The 25,548-nt window shown below is 36.9% G+C and overlaps 1 protein-coding gene and 1 long non-coding RNA gene across 3 annotated transcripts in view; both read right to left on the bottom strand.

Moving 5' to 3' along the window:
• LOC113028266 (uncharacterized) overlaps positions 1-25,548 on the bottom strand; it is a 120,565-nt gene that overhangs the window by 5,778 nt on the left and 89,239 nt on the right. The window contains exons 14-25 of the mRNA XM_080293416.1: positions 25,282-25,383; positions 24,090-24,155; positions 13,449-13,511; positions 12,982-13,044; positions 12,520-12,588; positions 12,094-12,195; positions 8,219-8,293; positions 7,374-7,466; positions 6,235-6,327; positions 3,956-4,030; positions 3,531-3,620; positions 2,108-2,206 (exon numbers count right to left, since the gene is read on the bottom strand). Of these exons, the coding sequence (XP_080149542.1) occupies positions 2,108-2,206; positions 3,531-3,620; positions 3,956-4,030; positions 6,235-6,327; positions 7,374-7,466; positions 8,219-8,293; positions 12,094-12,195; positions 12,520-12,588; positions 12,982-13,044; positions 13,449-13,511; positions 24,090-24,155; positions 25,282-25,383 (990 nt within the window). The remainder of the gene's footprint in view (positions 1-2,107; positions 2,207-3,530; positions 3,621-3,955; positions 4,031-6,234; positions 6,328-7,373; positions 7,467-8,218; positions 8,294-12,093; positions 12,196-12,519; positions 12,589-12,981; positions 13,045-13,448; positions 13,512-24,089; positions 24,156-25,281; positions 25,384-25,548) is intronic.
• LOC113034318 (uncharacterized) lies at positions 17,500-21,621 on the bottom strand. 2 transcript variants are annotated; one of them, XR_013903547.1, is made up of 5 exons: positions 21,283-21,621; positions 20,517-20,582; positions 20,011-20,166; positions 19,466-19,558; positions 17,500-19,176 (listed from the first exon to the last, which is right to left on the bottom strand). It is a non-coding gene; the product is annotated as an uncharacterized LOC113034318 (long non-coding RNA). The 2 variants fall into 2 exon arrangements; XR_013903546.1 differs by lacking the exon at positions 21,283-21,621 and having other exon boundaries at positions 20,517-21,276.

Genomic DNA, 25,548 nt, shown 5'->3' on the forward strand with positions numbered 1-25,548 from the left:
TGATTGCTCCCACAGTTGATTTTTTCACACCAAGCTGCTTGCCTATTGTAGATTCACTCTTCCCAGTCTGGTGCAGGTCTACAATACTTTTCCTGGTGTCCTTCGAAAGCTCTTTGGTCTTGGCCATGGCGGAGTTTGGAGTCTGACTGTTTGAGGCTGTGGACAGGTGTCTTTTATACAGATGATGAGTTCAAACAGGTGCCATTCATACAGGTAACGAGTGGGGGACAGAAAAGCTTCTTACAGAAGACGTTACAGGTCTGTGAGAGCCAGAGATTTTCCTTGTTTGAGGTGACCAAATACTTATTTTCCACCCTGATTTACGAATAAATTCTTTACAAATCCTACCATGTGGATTCATGGATTTTTTTTTCACATTCTGTCTCTCACAGTTGAAGTGTACCTCTGGTGCAAATTACTGACCTCTGTCATCATTTTAAGTGGGGGAACTTGCACAATCGGTGGCTGACTAAATACTTTTTTGCCCCACTGTATGACAGCAGCACCATCACACCAAGCAAAGAAATCATGCATGTAAGTGAAACAACAGTGCTTTTTGTCTGAATGAAAAGCTGGAACAGAGCTGATCCTCTACATCAGACATCAGGCAGAACGGGGACCAGATCTGGACCCAGTGTTGAGATTTCTCTGTAAAGTCGAGACTGTTTAGTCAGGATTTAAACCGAAAAGGGACAATTCAAGCGTTTTATCTCTTTAATGAATTTTTCTGAAGTTAAGCACTTAATCTAAATGTGGGCAGTTTTCATATTTATATGGTGAGAATTTCAGCAGGCACACATACATATCTGTTCAGTTTTATGTTGTGTCACCAAAGCTGTTTTTGAATTATATGTTAAAAGGTTTTGAAATGCACAATCATATGAAAATATCTGGGAACCTCTCTCCCTGCATAAATATTCACTCTTCATTCAACAAAAAGATAACAGTGGCATGCATTTCATTTCCTCCTCATTTCCTACATCTGAGTACTGGAGTGTTTCACAAACATCTATTTTTAGTGAAGCAGTATTTAGACGTACAGAATGGAGTTAGTTGTAAAAGCTGGCTGTGCAACAATTTGGGTATCGTTGTAATTTTACTGACTGAATACTGATTACTTGCAACACTAAATCAGTTGGATTAGCGTGTTAATCCTTGAACTTCATAGGCAAGCAGGTCCAATCATAAGAAAATGTATTTAAGGTGGAAACTTTCAAGTTGTGCTTCTCTTTGACACTGAACACTGACAGAACTGGATTCTCAAAGTAATTCTCAAAAGATCTGAAAACAAAGATTGTCAGTACTGTGGTTCAGGGGAAGGCTGCAAAAACATCTCTCAGAGGTTTAAACTCAGTTTCAACTATAAGGACAGTAATCAGGAAATAGAAGAGCACAGGCACAGCTGTGGTTGAACTCAGGTCAGGCCAAGAAAATTACAGGAGCTGCATATGCAGCGGACTGTCAGAATGAATCACCTCCAAAACCCTGCAGAGCATCTTGGTGTTGTATTTGTACATATGTATGGGAAGGTAATGAAAAGAAGGCCTTTCTGCACTCACACCACAAACAGAATCGCTGGTTGTATAAAAGCTCATTTAGATGAGACAGATTGAAACTGTGCTGTGGAAGAATAACACCACATTCCCCTGAATTGGATGTCATTGAAAATTTGTGGGATAATTTGAAGCAGGCTGTTGATGCTTTTTTGCTTTTTTGTATGGAAGAAGGATCAAACATGCCTTCATCTAAGATCCAGACACTCATCAAAGACTATCCGAGGTGTCTTGAAGTATATTTGCAAATGAAGCTCAATTAAGTGTTGATGTGCTAAAGTGTTAACAAAAATAATGAGACATTATGATCATCTGGATCTTCGCATCAAGAAGTTTTCTCTAACTGGACTCTCTACATTTCAGTTTAATAACAATATTAATAATAAATTAGTGTGTGGAGGGGTAATGTTTATTTATATTGTACAGTTTGATGTAAATACTGACACTAACTGTATATGTTCTGAATGACAATAATGTGGCTGTTCTGTTCTATTCTGCATTACCAAAGAGAGTCGAGTCAGCAAATTCTCATTGAGTATAAAGGAAACACAAACCTCCCAATTTTGGGACTCCATCTGCTTCTTCAGATTCTCTGCTGTGTCTTTCACCTCCTGGAGCTGATCGATGATTTCACTATCTGTCTCACCCTGGAACTGAAATGTTACATGAGGAAAGAGCAGACGGAAGAAATGTTCATGTTTAAGACACAATATTAATAACACAATAGGATTTAAATAAAGCTAGAAATAAAATCTGTATTATGTAAATATAAGCTGGATAATATAAATTAATATTTGTAAATAACACTAAGGAAATATCTTTTGTTCAATTTAGTTTCTAAAACTAAAACCAGCTTTTACTTTTTCCTTACTAATTATATGCACAAAGGTGAAACATATTTTGCTTTATGCTTGCTTAGCAACTATTGATGCAGAAGGTGTTAAAGATAAGCATGCCATGAATAAGTCGACAGGAAACATCTGGAGGGTGAGACAGCCATATAGGGTAAAATGTTGTTGAACACGGAAACGTGTTTAACTGTCATTAATTATAACTTATGCCTGTTATATTCTTTATTGACGCGAAAAGGGGCGTGAACCCTGACATAATAAAACTATTTTAAAAGTATGCTTTGAGCGGAGATCTGTGTTGACAATGTAGTGCTGCGTATCTTCCCACACGTGTGTTTAATAAATTGAATAAATGCTTAAATAAAAAGGATATCGAAGAATAAACATGATATAAAAATTATATAATTCCCACAACACATCAGTTCTGCTGATTTTTTTAATTGATTATATAAATCTACTGTTCATAAGGTCGGGGAAACCTGCAGTCAGCTGAAGCTAACGAAGAATTTACTTGGATGAGTGACAAACGTTTCTCCCACTGAAAACGTTACGTCCAGATGAACAGAATCAACCTTTTGGGAATATGAATGCACTGTTTTTTCTTACATGTATCAATCAGTCAATCTTTATTTATAAAGCACTTTTCATACAAAGTGCTTTACATGGTTAAAGGCAGCCCACCCCACCTCGCCCTCCAACTCACTCCCCACACTCCCATTAACATAACGATCATGGATACATACATCTTTTATAAAAAGATAAAATAATTAAGAATGGGATACAATATAAATATAAGAAAAGTAAGAAGATAAAAAATGACCAAGAATAAAATCAATAAATATTAGGTAAAACCTAAATTAATAATATAAATAGAATAACAGGATAAATAAGCATAAAATAAATAAACGTTAAGTAAAAGCTAAATTAAAAAGCTTAATTTTTAATTTTTAAGCTAAATTAATTATATCTGGGATTTTTTTAAATAATTTAGATGCTAAGATTTTGATTTATTGATTCATTTATACTGTACAGTCTGATGGTGAGTAAATATTGATGTGTGCAATTATTCTATTCATACAGAGAGTTGGCTCAGTAAATTCAAAATGTTTATAATGGAAACACAAACCTCCTGATTTTTTTTCTCCAGCTGCTTCAGTTTCTCTGCTGTTTCTTTCACCTCCTGGAGCTGATTGATGATTTCAGTATTCTCCTTCCACTGCAGGTGAAATGTTACATGAAGAAAGAGCAGAAGGAAGAAATGTTCATGTTTAAAACACAATCATGATAACACAACCAGAGTCACATTAAAGCTGTATGATGTAAATATAAGAGAGCTGATGTAGCATGATGCTAACAACATTAAGTGTTGTGGGATGACGTCAACAATCTTGCAGTGGTAGGATTTCAAAGTTGTGTTTGGTTAATGATACAGAAGCTGCTGCTGGACAAAACTGCAGGAATATAAGTGCACAGGTCTGTGATCATTGGGAGGATGACAGCATCACATGTGTCCATGTTTACCTCTGTGTGCTGAGAGATGCTTTCACTGACCTCTGAGTCCAGTGTAGGAAATATTGCCATCAACTTCTGAATGAATTCATCCTTCTCCCTCTCAGATTTGATCATCTGTCACACAAAAAAGACAGACATATGTATGTATGTTTCTGCAGCATTTTGTTTATAAAAGTAACAAAATTATTGAAGCTTCACACTGTGAGTAACATGTTTCCAACCGTACTCAGTCTGATTGGTGGTTTTCTATTTTTTAAATGATACACACTGTATAGAATAAAATTTCTCTACTTTGTCTAAGAGAAACCAAGATTGCGTCAGTGTGTACAGCCTCTGCCGGAGGTTTCTTCCTGTTAAAAGGGAGTTTTTCCTTCCCACTGTCGCCAAAGTGCTTGCTCATAGGGGGTCATATGATTGTTGGGTTTTTCTCTGTATCTACTGTACAATATAAAGCGACTGACTCAGGAGACTCAGCTCTGTTTTTGCTTTTGGATCTGACCGCTGCCTTTGATACTGTTGACCACAGCATCTCCATCTCATGATTGGAGCATTGCAGCATCAAGGTCATTCCATCAGAGTGGTTCAGGTCTTACCTGTCTGACAGGACTTCCTCTGTGAGCTTTGGAGATTTTATCTCTTCCTCAGCTCCCCTTACTTGTGGTGGCCAATTTTATTATCTATTTTTATGCTGCTTCCAGGTCTAATTTTTTGGAAAATATAACATGTTTCCATTCATATGCCAATGACACTCAGATCTGTCTTCAACTGAACAGAAACTGTTCTGCCCTACCTGAACCCTTACTTCAGTGTCTTGGTGAAGTTAAAGCCTGGATGTCTTCTAACTTTAATAAGAACAAAACCAAAGTGATAACTTTTGGACCAAGTTGCAATCCCAGCACGTCTCTTGTTAACCTGCACAGTATTGAACCTTTTATAAAATTGCATGCCAAAAATGTGGGGGTTATAATTGACAGAAAGTTTGCATTTGAAAAAACAGATTAGCCCAGCGGTCTTTTTCCAACCTTATATCTATCTCTGAAATAATTTTTATCTTTTACAAACTTTGAACAGGCGATCCATGCTTTTATTACATCCCAGCTGGACTATTGTAACTCCTTATATGTTGGAGTTGACCAGAGCTGCTTTGTAAGACTGCAGTTGGTCCAAAATGCCGCAGCTCATCTTCTGACACGAACTACACATTTCCTCGGTGCTTGCCTCTCTTCACTGGCACACTGTTCACTTCAGAATTCATTTGAACATTTTATTGTTAACTTACAAAGTTAACTTACAGCGGCCTTTTTTTAAACTGAGGTGAAATCATTTTTCTCTTTTAAAAACTTTGAAAGGATGATCCATGCTTTTATTACATCCTAGCTGGAGACCAGCTGCAGTTGGTCCAGATGCTGCAGCTCGTCTTCTAACACGAACTAAATGACTTCCCATATTTCCCCGGTGCTTGCCTTCACTTCAGAATTCATTTTAAAATTTTATTGTTAACTTACAAAGCCCTGAAGGGACAGGCTCCCAGGTATTTGTCTGACCACCTTCTAGGTCTCTAAGAGTAAATGATCTTTTGCTTTTAGCCACACAAAGGTCAAAGCTGGTTCACAGAGGTGATTGAGCGTTTGGGGTCGTAGCTCCTAAACTGTGGAATAATCGACACCGACACATCAGACAGACTCCTACTGTCAATCTTTTAAATCTTATCTTAAAATACATTTATATTCACTGGCTTTTAATAGAGTATGAGAGTTATTTGGTATTTGATGTTTGGTACTAATATTATAAGTTATTTTACCAGTTATTTTGTATTTTTGTAAATCACTTTGATCAACATTGCTGTTGTAATGAAATGTGCTATAGAAATAAATAAATGATAAAGAATCTAAATTATGTAAAGTCACAAACTCATAAAATCTAAACTCAACCAAAACTGCTGAGGGTTGGTGCTTCAGCTTATGAGCTGTAATCAGTTAGAAAAGTTAGAAAACACTCTGATTTGATGGGAAAAACATTTTTCTACTTTACTGAAGAGTTGATTGTTTCATCCTCTTTCATCAACATCTAAAAATCCCTGAATAGGGAGGAAGGTGACTGTTTATTTACTGAGATCAACAGCAGCATGTGTAGCTTCCAAATCCATATTTAAAATATATTTTACACCTTTACATTTAGTTTTATTTATTTATTCATTTATTTATTTATCTAAATAGTCTGTTAGTGTGTAAATACTGATTTGGACTATTATTTTATTCATAATAATTCATAAAGAGCTGAGTCAGCAAATTCATAATATTTATAATGAAAAGACAAACCTGCTGATTTTTGGACTCCAGCTGAAGCTTCAGGATCTCTGCTGCTTGTTCCAACTGCTGGAGCTGATGGATAGTTTCAGTTTTCTCCTCCGACTGCAGGTGAAATGTTACATGAAGAAAGAGCAGAAGGAAGAAATGCTCTCTACTGAGATCAACAGGAGACTTTTCAGATTGAAATCTAAACTAGAAAACTGAAACTTGTTGCTTCTAACATGTGAATGACAATCAGATCAGGAACGATCCTTTTACACAGGAGAGCGTTTACTCCTCTCCATCAGCCTACGACAGCAGCACCATCACACAAAGCCAACAAATCATGTATGTAAAGTGAAGCAGCAGCTTTAGTTTAATGAGAAGCTGAAACACAGCTGATCCTCTGCATGATCACAAACACCAGAAGTGAAGTTTCTGCTTTGACTGTCATGGTCCTGAGTCAGTGACACAGTGGTTCCAGGTCTCTGGACTTTATAATGTTTGAATATTCTATGTTGGTTTCATTTATTTTATGCTTTAAGTGTGTTTAGGTTAGAATAAGCCCTCCCTCTGTGTTCCCCGTCCTCTTGTGTCTAGTTCTGTTTGTTATTTGTGTCTCAGTCTTGTCTCCATGCTTATTTGCCTTTCTGGTCCCCAGTCATGTCTCTCCGTCTCATTTGCACTCAGTGTGTCTCAGTGTGTGTTTCTCATGTTTCCCATTTTATTTCAGTCTCCTGTCCTGTGTGCATCATGTCCAGCTGTGTTCCCCGAGTGTCTCCTCTCTGCCCTGATGTCCTCTTGTGTATATAATGTCTGTGTCTCCGTCTAGCTGTGTGTCTTGTCTGTTTAGAAAGTTTCTGTAGTAGTATTTCAAAGAGTTAGTTCCCAGTTCATGTTCACGTCACCTGTTTTCTGGGAATTTAGCAATAAAATTATTTCCAGCACAGTTTTGCCTGAGAGTCCACAACTCTGCCTCCCACAGAAAATTTACCATGACACTGACTGAGGTTTGGTTGTAGACTGCCTCAAGATCATGTATGGATGATATATTTAGACCCTTAGATTTAGATTTGTTTATTTTTCGTTTATACTGTAAAGTCTGCTGGTGAGTAAGTACTGATGTGCACTTTTATTCTATTCAGTTATAGAGAAATGGAAAGACAAACCTCATGAGTTTGGAGCTGCAGCTGTTTCTTCAGGTCTTCTGCTTTTTGTTTCACCTGCACGAGCTGTTTGATGATATCAGTGTTCTTCTTCCACTGCAGGTGAAATGTTACATGATGTTAACAACATTTTTTTTATTTTATTTATTTATTACTTATATATAAGGAACCCCATTAGCTTCCACAACAGTGATTGCTGGTCTTCGTGCACAATGCATAAAAATCAAAACCCCTCTTACAATATTTACAATAATCAAAAACTGTGTAAATAGATTTTTATTTATTTTTTTAAATTAGGAATAGTAGCTAGTTCTCTAAGGCAGTTATAAGGCAGTTTATTCCTCTTAAAATATGCTCTCAATATAACGATTTTTTTTTTAAAAAAATTGCTTTTGGATCAAGGAATTTCTAAATTGCAGTTTGTTACACACCGTGTAGCATGATTGTGTATTTCATACGATACTGCAGCTGAGCAGAGAAAACATGTGTTGTGTTTAACAGTGCTGCTTTCTTTATAAATAAAAAGAAGCCAAAGTGTAATTTAGTTTGTACTGGAAGCCAAAAACGTTTATTATCTATTCGATCGTGCATTAATTACATCTTATTTAGACGGAGCATTTCCTAACCACAGCTATGGCCTGTCTCATTTTCTTGATGACAGTCTCTCTATGCTGAGACCATGAGGTGGTGATTTATAGTAACACCAAGTAGTTTAATCTGGGTGATCCAGCTATGAAGAGAATCAGTTGTGGACTGTTGACTAAACTCTACTTCCAGTTAACATAGATTTAGGTTTAGATGAACTAGAATCGTGTTATTTTTACTTACTGAGCGATGCTTTCACTGACCTTTGTTTCCAGTGTAGGAAATGTTTTCATCAGCTTCGTAACGATTTCATCCTTCTCCCTCTCAGATTTGATCATCTGTCAGAAAGAAAGACAGATGTTGATGTTTCTGCAGTGCTTAGTTTATAAAAGTGACAAAATTATTGAAGCTTCACACTGTGAGCAACATGTTTTGTGGTGATCTGTATGAAACAAAACCTACACACAATATTCGAAGCACATAGTGCACACTGTGGGAATTTACGACTGTGTTTAAGGCTCTGATATCTATTCTGTATGACTTAAAGCAGTTATGACATGGTCTGATTTTCTCCCCCAATAAAGGAATATTTAATATATCAGTCTACTCTTCATTCTATCAGAAACAGTTTTCTGGTTGTAAACTGTCTCAACACGTTTAAACTCAAAGATCCAAAGATTCTGTGATAATATGCATATCATAGAATCTTTGTCATATGCTAATAATAACTCACTAATAATATGCAGAGAGACTTTTCAATGTTCTTAAATAAATATAGCCTAGAATTTTTTTTCTACACATATTGTAGAAAAATACTGGTGTGCACTTTTATTCTACAAATTCAGTCAACAAATTCATAATGTTTATGGAAACACAAACCTCACGACTTCTGGACTCCAGCTCAGCCTTCAGCAGCTCTGCTGCTGGTTTCACAACCTGGAGCTTTTTTAACACAATAATGAAACAACCAGAGTCACATTAAAGCTGCATGATGTAAATATAAGGGAGCTGATGTAGCATGATGTTAACAACATTAAGTGTTGTGGGATGATGGCAACAATCTTGCAGTGGTAGGATTTCAAAGTTGTGTTTGGTTAATGACACAGAAGCTGCTGCTGGACAAAACTGCAGGAATATAAGTGCACAGGTCTGTGATCATTGTGAGGATGACAGCATCACATGTGTCCATGTTTACCTCTGTGTGCTGAGAGATGCTTTCACTGACCTTTGAGTTCCGTGTAGGAAATGTCTGCAGCACCTTCTGAATGATTCCATCCTTCTCCATCTCAGATTTGAACATCTGTCAGAAATAAAGAAAAACAGATGTTGATGTTTCTGCAGCACTTTGTTGATAAAAGTGACAAAATTATTGAAGCTTCACACTGTGAGCAACATGTTTTAACTATTGTGTCCTCTTACTCAATCCGATTGGTGCAGTTATTTTAATGATTAATTTAATTACGGTCACAAACTCACTAAACTAAAGTCAATTTATTTCATCAGCACTTTATTTAAATACAACAAATGAGTGTTGGTGCTACTCTGCTCCAGGTTATGACCTTGACAATAAATTGTAGACTCTGATGCCTGAAAAAAACCTTTATTATTTCTGTCAATGTGAATTTTATAGAATAATTAAGGATTTAAACAGAACCACAGCTTTTACAAGGATACTTTAGTACACAGGTGAAACCAGATATTTACAAACACTTCATAAAAAAACTTTTTTCTTTACCGTCAAACTTTTTTGTTTTGTTATAGATCAATAAATGTTAACATATTTTTGTATTTGTGTAATGTCAGTATAAAGACAAAGAACATGTTTTTTCATTACTTTCATGCACTAAGTTTATTGTGTCTTTATCAAACAAGACTTCAGGAAAACAACTGTGCACTTCCACATGTGTGGCTCATCTATTGGTGCAATTTCCAGATAACTGAAGGTCCCACGTTCATCAGTTCAGACAATAATACACAAGTATAAAAACATGGGAACGTACAACTGTCATACTGCTCGTGTAGGAGACAGATTCTGAGTCCCAAAGAGGAATTTTTTTGTGTGAAATGTGCAAAACAAACCCAGGACATCAGGTAAAGACCTTGTGAAGATGTTGACTGACACTAGAAAAACAGCGTCACTGAGTGAGTCCTGTACCACGAGCTGAAAGGTCACTCTTGGAGGAAAAAGCCATACTTGAAAACCATCATAAAAAAGTCAGACTACAGTTTGCAACATGGGGACAAAAATCTTAATCTTTGGGGACATGTCCTGAGGTCTGACCAAACAAAAACTGAACTGTAATGATAAACTTTATATTTGAGGAAAAAGGAGGAAGCTTTGAAGCCTCAGAACAACATCCCAACTGTGAAGTGTGGGGGCGACAGCATCATGTTGTGGAGCTGTTTTGCTGCAGAAGGGACTGATGCACTTCACAAAACAGATGGAACGTAAACAGTACACGCTTAGGCAACATCTGAAGACATCAGCCACAACGTTGAACCTTGGATGTAAACTGGTCTTCCGAATGGACAATGACCCCAAACATACCTCCAAATTAGTTACAAAGTGATTTAAAGACAAAAAAGTCAGGGTGTCGGAGTGGCCATCACAAAGCCCTGATCTCAGTCCCACAGAAGATTTGTGGGCAGCACTGAAAAGGTGAGTGACAGCAAGAAGGCCTACAAACCCGACCCAGTTACACCAGTTCTGTCTCTCAGTGAGCCCAGATTCAAGAAAACTATTGAGAAAGTTTGTGGAAGGAAATCTGAAACGTTTGGCTGAAGTGAAACAGTTTGACAGTAATTCTACTAAATACTAAGATGTGCATGTATGCTTCTGACTCTGATGAAAGTAATAAAAAACCCACAACAAATATCTTTCTCTATTCGGACATTTCACAAATACAAAAAATATGTTAACAAAAAATGTTACTCTGATTTGATGTTTGACAGTAAAGAAAAATGTTTTTTTTCTGAAGTGTCTGTAAATATCTGGTTCCAGCTGCATCTTTAATATAATGAACATGTGCAGGATTCTCACTCCTGTCTTTGTCTCTTCACACACAGTTAATCACATCAAACGTAACAATAAACAGAAACTTTAAATCTCACTTCCACTTAATGCTATTTGATCAGGTGTGTGATAAGGTCAATATTTAATAAGCAATAAGTTCAAATTTCAACAGCACAAAATGCCCTCAGTTTAAAAATAAATAAAAAAATCCAACTTTCTACTTTACTGTGGAGCAGGTTTTACAGTGTTTCCTCCTCTTTTACCCTCATTGTGCTTTTGGTATGTGGCTAAAGTTTGTTAAACAAAGAATGAGTGAAGGTTCTACATCCTGCTTCCTACAACTGAACAGATAAAGACTGTATCCACATGATGGCCATAAAGGAGCAACATGTTCTTATCCCAAAGCGTAACATATCGACACTGTGACAAATCGTCGGTATGTTGCGCTTTCGCCCACCCAACATGTCTGTGTGTTACACGTTTGGAAACATGAGAACCGTGTGGAATGAATCTACACATGTACATTTATTTTACTTTCTCATCGCTTTGAAAAACACTGTCTGACACGATTAAGGCTGTGGTTCGAGTTAGGCCTGGAATAAACAGCTGGATCGTGTCTTACCACCAGGAGCGTATCATAGGGACACTGAAGGTTTGTTGTAGAACCTTTTGCCTCAGGATGTGACAAAACGCTGGCATGTTACACGTTGGGAAAGAGAGCGGTCTCAAAGGAGATGTTATTATTTTGCTTCTTTGTCACTGCTTGTAAGAACCCTGTTCATGCTGTATTGATCCCTTTGCAAAGGTTTCAACTTTCTTTTAAAAAATCTCAGAAAATCACTTTGATTTATTTTTTCCACAACATACAAAAAATCTCTGTGCAGAGAAGTTTCTGCTGTGACTGATGCTTGGCTGTAGACTGCCTCAACATGCAGATCTTAAACTGAGTGGGGAGGGTTAGGACAATGAGACCCTGAGATCCAGCACATATTCTTACTTGGATACATCCTGGATTCTTTTTTATATTTCAGACCTTCAGATTTGGTGAGTAAATATTGATGTGCATTATATTCATGAAGAGAGTTGAGTCAGCACATTTTGAATGTTTACAACTGAAAGACAAACCTCAGGAGAATTCTTCTCCAACTGATTCTTCAGTTTCTCTACTCTGCCTTTCACCTGCTGGAGCTGCTGTTTGATGATTCCAGTAATCTTCTCTGACTGCAGCTGAAATGTTACATGAAGAAAGAGCAGAAGGAAAAAATGTTCATGTTTAAGACACAATAATGAAACACAAACAGTCGCATTAAAGCTGTATGATGTAAATATAAGGGAGCTGATGTAGCATGATGCTAACAACATTAAGTGTTGTTGGATAATGTCAACAATCTTGCAGTGGTAGGATTTCAAAGTTGTGTTTGGTTAATGACACAGAAGCTGCTGCTGGACAAAACTGCAGGAATATAAGTGCACAGGTCTGTGATCATTGGGAGGATGACAGCATCATGTGTCCATGTTTACCTCTGTGTGCTGAGAGATGCTTTCACTGACCTTTGAGTCCAGTGTAGGAAATGTTTCCATCAGCTTCTGAATGATTTCCTCCTTCTCAGAGTTGATCATCTGTCAGAAAGAAAGACACACAGATGTTGTTTCTGCAGCACTTTGTTGATAAAAGGGACAAAATTATTGAGGTTTCACATTGTGAGCAACATGTTTATGTATAGAAATACTTTAACAGACAACAAATAAACAAAATAATTGTCCTTCCTTACTCTGCAACTGCAACAATGGAAGGCAAAACACATGTGTGTGATTACACAATGCAATCACACATTCATTCATAAAAAGTTAATAAATTAAGTTTTATATAGAAATAAGAGAATTTGAATGAATTAGAAATTTGGTGTCAAATAAGCAAAATAATATCTAAAGTTTCCTTCATAACTCTTTACAATACAGAGATAAAGAGGATTTTGTCAGCATATTAAAAATGTTTACAGTGGAAGAACAAACCTCGTGACATTTGGACTTGAACTGATTCTTCAGTTTCTCTGCTGCTTGTTTCTCCTGCAGGAGCTGATTGATGGTTTCAGCATTCATGTGAAATGTTACATGAAGAAAGAGCAGAAGGAAGAAATGTTCATGTTTAAGACACAATACAAACACAACCAGAGTCACATTAAAGCTTTAAATAAGAGCTGAATTATGAAAATATAAGTTGGTTCACATTAATAAGTAACAATTTATTTAAATGTTTTATTTGAATTATCTAAATAATTTAAATAAATGAAGGCCCAAAGGATATATTTGATTTTGAATGTAGTGTCTCCAAAAATAAAAGCAGATTTTACTTAAACACACTCACACACAAAATATAACATTTATAAAATCTGATTTATAAAACGAAACAACTGTTTTGTGTTTGTTGGTAAAAATTAACAGCATCAATGTCAGAATTAAATGTAAAAACATAAAAGTACCTTTTTGACTTTTTCCTTTGTTTCTTCATCCCTCTTTTCCTCATCCTTGAGTTTATTTTCCAGCTGCAGACAGGACGAAGAAACATCACCGTTTTTAACAGAGAAACAATGTTGTTTTAGTACTTTATGCTTTTCGCTTATGCACAAATGACATATAGGATTTATTTATTTATTTAGGAGAAAGACCTGATTGACTCTGGATAAAGCTGCTACACTGGCAACACAAACGGAATTTGCAGTTCAACAAACTAAGTCCATGGAAAGAGCACTTCAGCGATACACCACTAAAACCACCTGATCTTCAACTGGTTACATACACAAAGAAAATAATTCCTGTGTTAGGCTGAACATCACCCTTTTAGGCAACACTGTTCTACCTGCTGCTCCTACTGCTTCTGTGATCTCTACAAACACATCACCTGCTTCCTGCATCCCTGCTGCCCAGATATTGACTGTGTGCATAAAGTGAAACAACTCTGAAAAACAACTCTCATGCCTCCGAACGAGGCAGAATTTTCTTGTAAAACAAAGGGGGGCCTACCAAAAACAAGTTTGGGAACCACTGCTGTAGACAAACACCAGGGTCCTCTCTGATGATGGCCGCCGCCCTCACATCTTATATACACACAGACACAAAGATGTTCCACAACTCTTACACGTTGCCTCGTCTCACCTTCCCTTCAAGGAGAGACATTTACGACTGTTTTTCACTGAGCTGTTGCCTCCCTTCTTCCACAGATGATCGATCTATCTATCTATCTATCTATCTATCTATCTATCTATCTATCATCTAACCCCCCACAAACCTGAACGTCTCTGACTTACTGCCGCGGCCGCTGTGTGTGTCTGTGTAGAACACATGTGATAGAACATAAGACACGTTTGTGAAGCTAACCTAAGTGACAAAATGATACAACTGTTACTAAAGTGATATGGTTAAAAAATGTGATCAATACATAGAATAAAGAAATTTCCACCACGTGGCACAGAGAAACCTGCGGCGTTTACTTCCTGCAAACTGTCTGCAACAGAACAAACGTTTTCTACTGTTGAAAAAGAAGCTCTTTCTTGTGTGTGGACTGCAGAGAAAAGGAGAACATATTTGTGAGGCTGATGTTTCACGAGGACAGACCACCAAGCTCTGACAATGCTGCTGAGCACCAAAGGAATTCATAGGGCGAGAATGAGTATCACCTGCTGGTCTGCTGTTATTTACCGCCCAGGTTCTCTGAGTCATGCAGCTGACTGTCTATCTCGTCTGCTTCTGCCTGTTTCTTCACATCTCACTTCGGATGCAGATCTTGAAATGGTAGCTCAAATTTCTGCTGCCATGTCGTCACTTCCAGTTGCTGATTTTCATTCTGCCTGTTCGACTTGACCTGAACTGCTTGCTTTGCTCTCACAAATACAAAGTGTTTTGTCTGCCTCAATCAAATCACTTGCACCTTATTACAACATCTATAATGAACTCTCAACTCTAAGTAATTATGTTCTCAGAGGCTCATTGCACCATGTACAGTGAGACCTACATTGATTGCAGTAGCACATGAAAGTCACCAAAGGATTGTGAACACAAAACAAAGATTAAGAGCTCTCTGCTGGTGCATTGACTGACTACTACTCCAAATGGCCTCAGCTTGCCTTTTCATCTTCTGCTACTACTAATGATGTTGTTCAGCTCCTCTCGTCTGTCTTTAGTCGTCACAGCAACCCAGAGAACATTAATGTAACAGACAAAAGTACACAGTTTACCTCTGAAGCATTTGACTCATTCCTCCATAATACAGGCAACTCTCACAGCAGAACATCTGTCTACTGCCCAGCTGCAAATGGAGCAATTGAATGGTTTCTTCGTGACCTCTGCACCTGCATCCAGACAGCAATCCAGCCGTCACAGCCATGGAAGCAGGCTTCAAGTTTATGGGACAACACTGCATGCAACCACTTCCTTCTCTCCCTATGAACTGATGTATGGCAGAAAGATACTTAACTAGACAGACTCTCTTTGCCTTCTGTCTACTGTAAGAAATATCAGCTGAAGAGGCAACGTTACACTGATGCTGAGCGTCATGAATGGAAGCCTGCTTTTCTACCAGGAGAGAGAGTGAGGATGAGGAAACCACATCACACTGTTAAAGGACCCCAGAATTCCTCCTCCTGTAACAGTAACAAAAACCAAAGGCTTCTTGCTGAGTGATGGAAAGATCTGGATCTGGCACTCGTCTTGTATGCTGTCCCTCAGTGACTGTCCCCAAGACTGCCATGTGTCAAGCATGAGCCTCTCTGTCACAAAGACCATATTGTGCCAGAATAGTTGTGCTTGCTGTACTTTAGTTTAACAGAATGGATTACCTGCCACCAACGCAATAAGAACTGCATTAAAAACATAAATAGGAACAATTATTTATTTTTCATTTTACATAACATTCTAAATATTTACAGGTTTATTCAGTCTTGCAGTTTGTAATATTCAGATGTTACAACTGTTGTTATGATTTAAGTTCAGTGTTGGGAAAGTTACTTTTAAAATGTATTCCACTACAGAATACATGCCTCAAAATGTATTTTGTAACGTAGTCAGTTACGTTACTCAATGAGAGTAAAGTATTCTGAATACTTTGGATTACTTAATATATTATCATGCATTTTACAACTACATGAATGTACTATTGCTGTGTGATTTATTACTATTACTGAAGGTTAATCGCCTTACTAACACCAACTAGATTTTAAAAAATTATTATAAATGAGTAACAGTAGGCGGACATCATGTAAGGCTGCACTTTTAGCAGCGATCTCATATAGAAAACTATTCCGCGCGTATAAGAAACGGGTCCACGGCTCTGAACCATAGTAAAGGGACCTCTGGCTAATACGTCGGGTTCTGTGTTGGACTCTTAGCCGAAAACTAGCTTTACTTTGTTGTCTGGGTCGAGTTGTTTGGTAGCGAGAGACAGAGAGAGGTGTTGAAAGGCTACTCCAATGGAACTTATTGTTTCGGAGGAAAAAACAAACACAGTGTACAGTCGAGTCACTGTACACTTTCCTGTACACTGTATGCCGTACGCTAACAGCATCTTCAGCTCCACCTGTCTCTCCATTGTTTACTGAGCCCCTCTGCTGTTCACGCTGCTGACACATGACTGCAGCGCTACATCTTCCTCTAATCACATGATTAGGAACGCAAATGACACAACAGTGGTGGGTCTCATTATGGACAACATAGATCTGTCCTATAGAGGACCGGTGCAACAATCCTGAATGTCAAGAAGACCAAGAACTTGATCATCAACTTCAGGACAAAACAGTCCAGTCATTCACCACTAATCACTGACAACAGAGCTGTGGAGGTAGTCAGCAGGGTCAACCTTCTGGGGGTACAGATAACTAAGAAGTGAGACTGGTCACCAAATACATCAGCACTGGTTAAACAGTCTCAGCAGTGTCTGAGCTTCCTGCTTCCTTCCAGGACTTCTCTTCCATCCATCCAGGAAGTCGAGCACAGATGCTGTCTCAGCAGAGTCCATAACATCATCAGAGACTCCGCCCACCCCCACCATGCACTGTTCTACCTGCTGCCCTCTGGAAAGAGGTTTAGCAGCATCAGGACCAGGACAGCCAGATGTTACAATAGTTTCATTCTCCAGCCATCAGCACACCAACCACCCACCCTGACTGCCTCCCCCCTCCCCTCTGTCCCCCATGACTCTATATTTACAGCAGTGTCATTTCATGGCTGAAATGATGATTGTACACTTTTCCGCTGTTCAATATATTAAAGGTCCTGCACAGCTTTTCTTTGCCAATAAAAATATTTCATAACCCTACACTCAAAAAAATGAAACGTTGACTTTAATTAAAATTATTTTGTCAACAGGTTCCACGAAATTGAATTATGTTAGTTTAAAGCAAAAATCTTTAGTTCATCTAATTTAAAAAAACTACTTAAGATTAACAAGACATATTTAAGACTAACTAAATCAAGTTATGTTGTATGAACAAAGATGATATATTTTCAGGTTAGATAGTTTAGATTAGTTACTTCAACACATTTCTTATTTGTGGCAGTAAAATGTTAAATTTAAGTTAGATTAATTCAAATATTATATTTTCAGCCACCTTGTGCTTTATTAATTAGTTTTACATAAATCTATTTTGTCAACAGGTTCCACACAAATGAATTAAGTACATCCAACTTATTTTTTAAAATTTCTTTTATTGCCAACACATTCAGTGAGCATTTGTGTAAACCCAGTCCAAAATAAAACACAACAGCTCATTAGGGTTAGTAATTAACAGTATGTAGACAGATGCAACATCAAGACTTTAAATTAAATGTCTGTATCTACCAGAAATAGAAGAGAGAAAAAAAAAACGCATTGAAGATCACATAACACATTGATAAGATGACACTTGAGTTATGCACATGTGATGCTAGTAAGGTCTGTGAGTGTTTTTTTTCTTTTAGTGTCTAAAATGGATAGCAAAGTTGCTATTTGCAATGATTGCTCAGGGTCAGTCCAGTAACACAATGCCAATGAAGTGCTTTCCTTTAACAATGCAAAGTGAAGTGTCCACCTCAACAGCCACAATTTAAAAAAAATTTATGTAACAACAACAACAATAATAATAATAATAATAATCATAATAATAATAATAATAATAATAATAATAAATAGTCCACTGATATTAGCAATCAAAGAAAATTACATCACCATCCCAAATAAAACTTTAACAAAACATGCCAACATTATGGTCTAACAAAACAGCTTGTCAGCGTTCAGTTTTTTTGCAACAGCACAGCAGTAACCATTTAACACTTGCCACTGTCAACATTTATTTTACCAGTGTTTGGGCAAAAAACTTCAGATGTAAACATTTTAACATGGAAACAATTGTTCGTCTTTAAAAGTCCACAAAATATACATTCATCCTGCATTCCCAACTTGGATGATCTGATATCCTCGTGTTGGTGTTGTTCCCAGACCATCATGAAAATGTTGTCACATTGTTGTGACGTTATTCTTTTGCGCGCCAAGCCATTCGTGCATTTATGAAATTCCAATGTTGCAAGGACAATATCAATTCTGCTTACTGTTTATTAAAGGGTTACGGTTAGGGTTAGGGTCAGTTGATCGGCGGACAGAGGCGGTTTCACGCAGCTTAAGTACAGTTTTTTGTTTTACGTGCAGTATCATCTCTCAATTAAATCCTTTAAATCTCAATACTTTTGATTGTCTCTTACTAGCCCCCCACAACAGTAAAATCTCTCAAATTGTAGTAGTTTACAAACTTTTCAAAATGTTCTAAATTTCTCTTAAATGTAATTTTCCCGTTATCTATCATTTACAAATTACCATTTTATTCCCATTCAGCCTCCGAAAAACTTCTGTCCATCTGACAGAACATTCATCATCCAAATTAAAGGTTGGCTTATTCATTCAGTGTATTCTTGAGCAACTGTACCTTGGTCAAGAGTATGCTGACATACAGATGAAGGAAGAGCTTCTGAAGTACTTCAAAGAAAGCTTTCAGTCTTGAGGTTAACTGAGATTCAGTGCATATATCCCACCCATTAAGAGTGCACATGCAGAGGCCAGGTCTTCCAGGTCATGCAGGACACACTAGATGGTTACACCCACATCGGCTGGAGGAGTGCTGGCATCAGCTCTTTCGATGGTAAAGATAGCAAGGGTAATTTGTTCCAGCTCCCTCTGAACAGCTGTAGCTTAGACACAAAAACATAGAAAAATGGCATCCAGTTTTAAAAAAAGAAAGAAAAAGGGCCAAAGCTACCCTTTAATGACATAAACACAATATTAGGAACATGCACCCCAGTGTGCCACTATTTCAGACTACAGATTCAACGATAAATATAAATAGTTTGGGTATACAAGAAGATTTCCCAAAACATTTAAACAGGTTCCATGCAAATTACAACAACAACAACATGCAACAACATTAGTTATTCAAAATTTGGTTTAATACAGATAAAAAACTAAACTAAAATTACCAACCAATTATTCTTTGAAGAGGATGCTTGGGTCTTCATTCAGGTAAAAAGGTAGTGCCCTGAGGACACACTCCCTCCCCTTTTCAATACTTTCCTTCTGTAGAGAGTGGCAGAGATACAGGAAGAGAAAACAGATATACTTTAGGATGACAGAAACTCACATTATACGCAAAATGAATGACATATCCACTGCACAGATAGACATGTACACAAGACCAACTAATCATCACATGGACATGAATAGTTAACCTGTTGGGCAGGGTTTCCACCACATTATATATGTCCATAATGGAGGTAAAGACAAACTAATACATCATCTTTTTTGCATTCAAAACATAACATAAAAACATTCACTTCTGGTTTAACCTAAATCAAGGGATCAGATTTTACATATGTTTAGGTAATTTAAATTTTCCAACGTTTTGAGTACCAAACTTTGTCTTGCTTAATATAAATGTAAGTGCACTGTGCAGCTACCATACACTAGCTGTTTAAATTTGAAAATGATCTTATTAGCCATAATATTTTGCTACCAACAGAATAACGCACCTGTGTGGCTGGGGCCAAAGTTTGTCTAATTTTCTTCCCTGCAACGCCTCCTTTTTTCTTGAAGACTTTTATGAGCTGGTCAGTGTATTGGTCAAGTTGTGTAAAAAGCCTTGGAACATGTGCAGCAGTAGTAATCCTCACATATTCTGCTTCCACCTGAAAATATGTCAACAAACACAACATACTGTACTGTAAATATACATACTATATGTACACATATACAAACTAAAACTAATGTAGTAAGACCTCATTAAAGCTATAATTTTAACACAAACATTTACACAAAATGCTAATGGAGCCATTACAGCTTTTATTGTTATTTATCAAGTTCCAAAAAATATTGATCACAGCTGATCTGAAAAGAATTTCATGCCTCAGGCCCTTGAACTGCAACCTTTACCATGGTTCAGATGTGGAGAAGAAATAACAGGGGCATGGGATGGGTCACAAAAGAAAACTTAACTTATAAAACAGTTTTGTTTTTAAAAGTATAACAGTTCACATACCACATACAAGCTCAGCAATACCACATACACCACATCAGTATAGGAGGGAGCAGGTAAAGGCAGGATCTGAGATTTATAAAGTAAAACAAGAAATTCATTACTTAATTTCAAGAAGCAAATTATTGTTTGAATTACAACTAAATAAAATACTACTCAGAAGAAAAGCAAGAGATTGACACTGCCATGTGCTAACTTTCTATAGAAGCAATTATCACCAGGTCTGTCGACCTCCATTGTCTGTCCACTCATATGTCTTGAATAATTTTATTAAAAAAATTAAGTGTGTACTTTCACAAACTGTAATTTATAACTACATTGATATGTATAACTCCGCTAGGAAACATGCTGTATTTACAGACCATTTTTACATAATACAGATTACTGATAGAGCAGAACAATGGTGTCACAGTGGCTTTCGCCCTTGACTTTTTGGATTTTAAATGTCACTTTATGCTATCCTTGCTATCCTATTCGATATTTCCGACTCTCGGATTACAGAAAAGGAATCCCAAGAAAGCAAATGGAAAAATAACCCCTTGAAAGAATAACCCCATGAACCCCTGTAGCTAATCCCTTAATAAAACAAAAAACAATAAAAATGTTTCTTACACAGTCCACAAAATAAGCATGTCCAGGACCCAGTAAAACTAATGTAAAACAAGCGCACGCAAACGATATAACATGTCTTGTAAGACAAACGCAAAATATAACCATGCTGGACATATAGATACTACACAACATAGTCAAAGAAAAAAAGTGGTCTTACCTCTCAAAGAAACAGCAGCTTGGCGCCAAAACAGCCTTTTTCAGTTAAATTTGAAGTCTTGCGCATGAGCAGGCACAAGCCGTGAAGCCTTCTTGTTCTGCGCGGTTTCATTACAACTGTTTTTGCATTACTGCCACCTTGTGGATATACAAGGTATATCGATCCTAATTGACTTAACTTAAATGTTATGCGATCAAGTAACACATTAGTATTATGTACGTTGAATAATAGACACAATTACGTAGACTTGATTAGAAAAACATATGTTAACTTAACAAAAACATATATTTTAAGTAAAATGAAAATAAATAATTAATATACACTGAACAATCCACCTCATTCATTTTTTTGAGTGTAATAACATTTCTTTTCCTATATTGTTACACGTTTATCCAAGACTCGTTTTTATATTTGAAACCTTTAGACTTATTTTTATTGATTTATTTATATTCTACAGTCTGATGACGAGTAAATGCACCACAATTTCATCCTGATGTGCACTAACTGTTCTGAATGACAATAAAGTGGTGATTCTGTTCTATTCTGATAGCTTTATACAAAGAGATTAAATCAAAGCTATTTTATGTAAATATAAGTGAGCTGATGTAGCCTGATGTTAACAACATGAAGTGTTGTGGGACGATCTGAAAAATGTGTATAAGGTGGATTTATAAGTGCTTTTGTGGTCAATGATACAGAAACTGCAACAATGGAAGGAAACACACATGTGTGTGATTGCACAATACAATCACACATTCATACATAAAAAATATTAAGTTCTATATAGAATTAACCCTCTGGGGTCGCCGGACGCGCCGGCGTGTCAAAATCACATGACCATTGGGGCTCGCTCGGGCCATTTCGGAGGTGGGGTGCCCCCGGCCTCTCGGCCTGGGGCTCGGTCACTCAGGCACAGCTGGCTGCCGGCGGAGCTCACGGGCGCGTCACTGCAACTCCCCCTGGCTTCTGCTCCGCGGCTGCTGAATGAGCCCTCATCTGGGACTCTCCTCAGCTCTTACTAGAACAGTGGCGCGGCTGCCCCTCTGTTAGTCTTCCTTGGTCTCTTGTGCTCTGGGGGCCTCTGGATGTCTGGAGTTTTGATCTCCTCCATACCTGCTTCATACCATAGAGGACAGGGCTGTGGCTCGCCACACTCCCTAGTAGATCATTACATGGAGAAACCTTTGGAATGCAAGCATGCTGATCCACACAGGTATGCACACAGGTGTACACACGGGTATTCACAGACGTGGACTACAGCTTTCTTGGCTGCTGCCTCAAAGCACATTGTGCGCTGTCTATCTTGCGTGCTGCACAATATCGTTTATTATTTAGTAATTATTGATATCTATTGCTAGCTAGTTTATTGTGATGGTGCTTTTTTTTTTCTTATTATGTTGCTCTTTGTTGTTTGCTTTCTCTTCTGTTTTTTTTTCTCTCCATACAGGTGATCCAGGTGTTTTGTTTTTTTTGTTTGTTTGTTTGTTTGTTTTTCTCTCTTCCCCCCCTTCTCACTGTCTCTTCTCCCCTTTGGTTTTCTTTCTCTCCCTCTCTTTCATTCTTTCCCCCTGTCCTATCCCCCAGTCATGTCTGTCCCGTTTGTAACAACTGAAAATAAAATAAACTCATAATTATAATAAAGGTCAATCAAATGGACCAATATGGCAAGGCCATGATGATCCACTTAATAAAATAAATCCGCTTGGCATCTTTCTTGGCCTTAAGACAACAATTCTGATGGCTATAGATCCAAACGGGACAAAAAATAAAAAATAAAAAATAAAAAATCACATGACCAATTTAAGACGACACAGCTACAAGATGCAGTAAGTCAGAGTCTCCATTTCACCTTGGGTCGAAAGTGCGGACTTCAAACTATATACCAGTTTTTGAATTGTGTCGATGGACCACGTAAAACCAGAGTTATGATAAAAAATACACACGATGTTTTTTTCTGAACAAAACTGGTGTTTACAGCGGGAAGAACACAAACTACATTTTTGGACTGGCACAAATAATTTGTGTGGCTTCTTATTTGATGCAGAACACCTGATTGTTCTGTAAATAGACTTAAATGGTTATATAAAAAACCCCTGAGGCCTTGGCTGCATTTTTAGGTAAATAGTATCATATAACTTTGTTGTTTGCAAAACTTGTGCGTAATTTTTAGAAATGTACAATTTCTATTTGCATTTCAAGTTATGAAAATGATTCGTTAAACATGTTTGTGGGTTTTACAGTAAAAAATAGAACTTTTTTCTACTCGGATTTTGAATTTTTTGTCTGAATTTAGATCAGCTGTGCTAATATAGTATACCAAAATGAAAAAATAACTCAAATTTCAGATATTTGAGGTTGTGCTGAAAATAATGATACCAAATAAGGCAAGAAAAACATATTTTAAAGGTGAAATATAGAGGTCAAATCAAAAGTAGTCAAAAACGGCCAATTATACCCTGGACCCCAGAGGGTTAAGAGCCTGCTATGATATAAATTACAAAAGGACGATCCCAAAGAAACACATTCATTTGCATTTCGTTATTAGTTCATAATTAATTGAGTATTTTAAATTAACAGTGTTGATATAAATGAAAAAAGGAAGATGATGAGTTTCTGCATGTCAGCACTTTCTTTGGATGTAAAAATGAATTATATTCTTGTTCAATATATAGAAACAGTTACTTTTATAGACTGTTGGTGTCAAATAAACAAACTAATATTTAAAGTTTTCTTCATAAATCTTTACAATACAGAGATAAAGAGAGTTGAGTCAGTAAATTCTGAATGTTTATAATGGAAACACAAACCTCACGATTTTTCTCCTCCAGCTGCTTCTTCAGGTCCTCTGCTGCTTTTTTTTTCTCCTGCTGGAGCTGATTGATGATTTCAGTATTCATGTGAAATGTTACAGGAAGAAAGAGCAGAAGGAAGAAATGTTCATGTTTCAGACACAATAATGGAAACACAACCAGAGTCACATTAAAGCTCTGAATTAAAGCTGTATTATGTAAATATAAGTTGGCTGATACAAAAAAGCAAATAAATGAAGACTCTAAGGAAATATTTGAGTTTTAATGTCGTGTCTCCCAAAATAAAAGGGATTATTGGTTAAATAAATAAATGCACAAAATATAACATTTATCAAGTCTGATTTATAAAATAAAGAAAAGATTAAAATATTGAGATTTTTAAGCTTTTACTTGAGTGCAGCTGGATGTCAGTGTCACTAAAGGGTGTTTAGTGTCTTGTGTTGGTCGATAAAGCATCAGTGTCAGAATTAAATGTAAAAACATAAAAGCATTTTTTGTCTTTTGCCTTTGTTTCATCGTCCCTACGCATGCTCAATCATCCAGGTAAATTTTCAGTGGGAGAAACCTTTGGTCACTCATCCAAGTGACTCTTCAGTCTCAGCTGACTGCAGGTTTCCCCAAATCTTATAAACAGTACATTTGCATAATGACTAATATGAGCACCACTGAAGGAACAATGGGCTGTGAGGTCAGATCCTTGATCAACATAATCATGTTTAAGGAACACGTCTGCTCACTCTCAAAAAAATGAAATTGGGTGGTTGTTACATGCATAAGAGCCAAACTTGCAATTTGAACTAAATAATTCCATGTTTCTATGGTGAACGTAATTAAATCATGTAGCATCTGCATGAAATTCAGCAACTTAATTTTTTCTTGTTGAGATGACATCATACAATCTAGTAAGAGTGGCTGGATCCAGGCAACTAACCACTCTTACTAGATTGTATGAGAATACAACAGAATAAAGATTGCTGTCAATAAATGACAGTTAATCACAGCATCACTGCAAACAGCAGATAAATCAGCCTAAAAAAATATAATCAGTACAGCTCTGCTTATTTTCAATGAATTATATAAAATCAGAATTTCTGAATTTTTCTTCAGAGTGTTTCAATCACCAGAGAAAGAGATCTGATTAAACATGGCAGTCATGTAAATGCAGGAAGTTAGTGTATAAAAAATGAACCTGTTGTTTTGTGGAATCGAGCTCATTTCTCAGTCTCTCCATTTCTCTCTCCATCTCCTGTTTCTCTTTCTGGGCTTGACTGATGTTTCCATAAAGCTGCAACTAAAAAGAAACAAAAACAGAGAAGACAAAAGTACATTTTTATGTTTTTTGTTATAGCATGTGGGTGATTACACAGAGGCAACAAATTAATTTCTATATGGAATCAGAAGAATGGAGAAGCTAAAGAAAAAACTGTATTTGAATTTCATTATAAGTAAATTAATT

The sequence above is a fragment of the Astatotilapia calliptera genome, chromosome 3 (assembly GCF_964374335.1).
Source record: "Astatotilapia calliptera chromosome 3, fAstCal68.1, whole genome shotgun sequence".
NCBI classification, from domain to species: Eukaryota; Metazoa; Chordata; class Actinopteri; order Cichliformes; family Cichlidae; genus Astatotilapia; species Astatotilapia calliptera.